At 39.4% G+C, this 1517-nt stretch overlaps 1 protein-coding gene across 1 annotated transcript in view; it reads left to right on the top strand.

The window, feature by feature from the left end:
• The window catches only part of LOC138052181 (uncharacterized), a 22226-nt gene extending 21055 nt beyond the window's left edge, over positions 1-1171 (top strand). Inside the window, exon 19 of the mRNA XM_068898560.1 lies at positions 1-1171. This exon is cut by the window's left edge and continues 127 nt beyond it. Within this exon, the coding sequence (XP_068754661.1) occupies positions 1-84 (84 nt within the window). The 3' untranslated portion in view covers positions 85-1171.
• The last annotated feature ends 346 nt before the right edge of the window (positions 1172-1517 follow it).

The following is a 1517-nucleotide window of genomic DNA, read 5'->3' as shown; positions in this document are numbered from 1 at the left end:
AAACAGACATCCCAGTCAAGTAACAAAAGCAGTGGAAGTGGAGGAGGGCTAACCACAGCACTACCAATCAAAAAAGCTCTTTGAATTCTCCACGAATGGTCTGTCTGTACCTTTAATAAGTTCATTGTATTTATTTTCCTACTTCCTATTTTTACCAATATTGAGAAAATCGGAAATCGTTTTGGAGGAAGATCACGAAGCAGATTTCATGACAAAAAGCCTGGATTTTGCTAAAAGAACAGTAAATTGGGTGTCATCGAGCTGGCATTAAAATCTTCGTGCGGAAATTCCTTTGGATTGTACCTGCAATGCCGGCGTATTTTCGTGGATGTGGGCTCGGTAGTCCTCTTATTAGTCGGCAATCTTGTGAAGCAGAGGATGGTTTGGGAGAGAAAGAACGTTTTGCCAAAGGGGTGGACGCTAACATTGGCGAATCGGTTATTAAATGCCATGTGCTAGATTGAATTTGCAAACACTCCAGAGACACGGGAAGAAAGTTCTTGTCGACCCTCGCATCCCACCATCATCGAATGACCACAAATGGCAGATCCATTACAAACAAGAATCGCCTAGGGACTGAGACATGTTTGTATCGGGATTTTATTGTATCGAGGTTCTTTTTCATACATTCATCTCTAAGTCAGGTCAAGAATTTCGTTCGTTGGATCGATTCCGTCTCATGCAGGTCCATTAATCACTGCATTGGCCGAATTCTTACCAGAGACGAATAACTGTCCGCAATTCGTCTTGATATAAATCCGTTTTACAGACGCGCTGACAGACGAATCAATTTAGCACGAATTTTGGTCCCTAATTCGTCTAAACACTGGATTTATGTCTAGACGAATCGCAGACGAAATAACCGTCTTAGACGGATAATTCGTCTCAGGCGAGTCATTCGTCTCTAGAATAAATTCGACCATTTTATTTTCCGCGTAACATAAACCTGAATTTCTCAAAGTTCTCAGGACAACTGACTCTGCGTCATGTAAAAACAGTAGCACATTTTATTTCCGACTCAAAGCAAAGAAAGTTGTAGACGTTTTGATCGTATAAGTGCTTCACATTGCAGTGAAAAATTCACTGGATGTTTTTGGCTAAAAAAGCGTGTATGATATATTTATACCATTTCCTACTTTTTTAAAGTAAAATATCTGAATTCAACCGAGGCTATATAAACGTTTTTCATTTGTTCTTATTTATCTTTACAAGCTTATCTTTTGTTGACTGGAACAAAAGATCAATACACTTAAAATGTCTTAAAAAGAAGAAAAATATTGAGACATTGTTCACTTCCTTGTCCATGTCTTCAAAAGTCCCGAACGGAGGCCCCCAGAAAAATAGGCTAGTGAAAGATCAGTCAATAACACCAACAACCAAAAACGTCATTTTGCCTGTTGTCTTTGATGGGCCATGAGCCATGTCTGGTGAATTGTTCCCAGGGTCTTCGTTTTCCATACACCCAGGTAGGAATTTAGGATATCCATAGAATATATGCAAACGTTACGCAATGAAAT

Source organism: Montipora capricornis, chromosome 6 (genome assembly GCF_036669925.1).
Source record: "Montipora capricornis isolate CH-2021 chromosome 6, ASM3666992v2, whole genome shotgun sequence".
NCBI classification, from domain to species: Eukaryota; Metazoa; Cnidaria; class Anthozoa; order Scleractinia; family Acroporidae; genus Montipora; species Montipora capricornis.
Note: the sequence above shows the minus strand (reverse complement) of the source record. Positions and strands in the feature narration are given on the sequence as shown.